At 43.3% G+C, this 2,328-nt stretch overlaps 1 protein-coding gene across 1 annotated transcript in view; it reads right to left on the reverse strand.

Annotated features, from left to right (window-relative positions):
* PYROXD1 (pyridine nucleotide-disulphide oxidoreductase domain 1) overlaps nucleotides 1–1,949 on the reverse strand; it is a 41,328-nt gene extending 39,379 nt beyond the window's left edge. Inside the window, exon 1 of the mRNA XM_012640983.1 lies at nucleotides 1,818–1,949. Coding sequence (XP_012496437.1) covers nucleotides 1,818–1,901 — 84 coding nt within the window. The 5' untranslated portion in view covers nucleotides 1,902–1,949. The remainder of the gene's footprint in view (nucleotides 1–1,817) is intronic.
* Nucleotides 1,950–2,328: the final 379 nt, after the last annotated feature.

Genomic DNA, 2,328 nt, shown 5'->3' on the forward strand with positions numbered 1-2,328 from the left:
ATTTGGTATACCAATTTAGAGTTATCATGCAGAGGATGAGAAGAAAATTATCCTCCTAATTAACAGTTAAACCAACTACTATTTATTTTAAAGTAATATTAATTTGCCTTCAATGGGATGAAATTAAAGCAAACCCTCAACATTAAACACTTAGAATCTTAGTCTGACTTTTCCTAAGCTTTGATACTATTCTGCCTCTTCCAATCAGTATATAGTCTGGGAAGACAAAGCCATTTTAATAACTTTAACAAAATTTAGAGGTGTAACTTGCTATTGTTTCATTATTTGCCTCTAGCTACAACCTCTATCTTTCTCATTTTGAAGTTCTTGAAAGCATTTTCTTATCTCAAGGTCTGGTTCCTCACTCCACCAACCTCTATAACCTGGCTTCTATCCCTACTGCACCGCTAAAACTGAGCACGTTCAGGTTACCAGTCCATTCTTAAAACCCATGGGATTCTTTTTAGCCTCACCTTATCTGAACTTTCTATAATATTTGGCAACATTATTATTCTGTCCATCTTTTCTTCGTATATTCTGTAATTTATCTCCCCCATTTCTGTTTCCACTTCTAGATCAGGTCCTCAAAATTTCTTTATACTACTGAAATCACCTTCAAATTGGCTTTCCAGTCTCATATTAACTAGCTGCCTCTGCCCCAAATATAACTAATCATCTTTCCAAAATTTTCATTTGGTAACTTTACTCCACTGCTCAAAAACATTTGACTACTTGTACATTCTTGTTAAGTTCTTAGGGTGACTTACAAAACTATGATCTGGTTTGTGCCAACCTTCCCTGCTTCATCTGTGGTCACCTCCCCCAAGCACTGTGTGCTTTAAGCTTTGCTGCTACCAGATGGTGCCACGCTTTTCCACTGGAGACTACACTGTTAGCCTCTCTTTCATATGTCTGTCTTTTCTTGTCTACCTGGTGAACTTTCACACATTCTTTGATAATGAGATAAAGGGATTCCTCCTTTGAGAAAGATACCTCTTCCCTAATTCACTCCCTACGAACTTCTTAGGCACCCCACCTTAAAATAACAGCTTGATGTCTCTTCCACTAGACTGAATCCCTAGCACGGGGTACCATGCTGTTTATATCTTACTACTCAGCCCTTAGTACTGTGCCTGGATCATAGGTGTTGACTTGATGAATAAATGGAAAATACATATTCAAAGATGAACAGTTGAAAAACTCTTGGATTTCTTGCACTATTTCTTATGATACCAGTGATTCCTTATGTTTACTTTTTATCAACAAGATAATCTAGTCCTTGGGTCAGTCTATTCATCATAACCAGAAAAGCATTCCCTAGCTGCATTTAATTCCTTCCTCACTGTTTTACAAAACACTACTAGAGATAAAGTATCTTCTATCTTGGGAGTTCAAAGTACAGGAAACTTATGTAAGGGTTTACTATTCACTAACGACTTGGTAACTATCTGCAAACTGAACTCAATCAGCTAAGACTGGGGGTTTGAATTTTCTGTGCAAATACAAAGTGTTCTTGTCTGCTCTGGCATTATACTGGGATCAGAGCCTGCTTCAGCCAGCTTTGGCTTCTCCGCTAATAATTTGCTCCCCACTCCTCCCTGCGCCTGACATAAAGCTTGCGAGGTTCTAACGACATCATCTGGAGGCCACCGCGCAGTTCCTAGTATCTGCGAGCAAGAAGGAGTGTGTGTTGGGGGAAAGGGTCCGGCTAAAAAGGGAGCCAGCAGAAAGACGAGGTAGGGGGCGGGTGGGAGGCCTCCAGCGCCACCACCTTCGGGGTCGGAAAAGAGGCGGAGCCGCCTGCGCGCGCGCCCTACCTGCTCCGCACAAGTCACGCCCGCGATGCCGCCGCCGACCACCACGAACTTCCCCGCCGCCGGGGGAGGGCGCGCTGCCTCCATGCTCTCGAAGTCCTAGTGGCTTACGGAACACTGCGGGGGAGCCGCGCGAGTTTGCACTAAGGGCCAGGGAGCCGCCGCGGAGCGGCCACTTCCGGTGCCTGAGCCAGAGAATCCGATCTACGGGTGCCCCGGAGCTCACACTTAGTCGTCTCGCGTATCTGCCACCAGCCGCGTTGTTTAAGCACGGAGGCGTCTCGTCGTTTCCAGGGCTTTGTATAACTGTTATTACTTCGCTGAATGTAGGTGTTCCACGAAGATTTGATAAAGAGAAGGCAAAAAATAAAAAATAAAAAAAAGTAAAGATGATGACCTGCCAAAAGAGGTTTGGCAAATTGCTTGTCTAAACATAGATAATTCTCATGGGACAAAGCATTCGTAAAATAAATGAATTGCTCTGAAGTTCTATTTGCTCCTGCGAAAAAATAGA

This window comes from Propithecus coquereli, unplaced genomic scaffold (genome assembly GCF_000956105.1).
Source record: "Propithecus coquereli isolate 6110/MARCELLA unplaced genomic scaffold, Pcoq_1.0 Scaffold16, whole genome shotgun sequence".
NCBI classification, from domain to species: domain Eukaryota; kingdom Metazoa; phylum Chordata; class Mammalia; order Primates; family Indriidae; genus Propithecus; species Propithecus coquereli.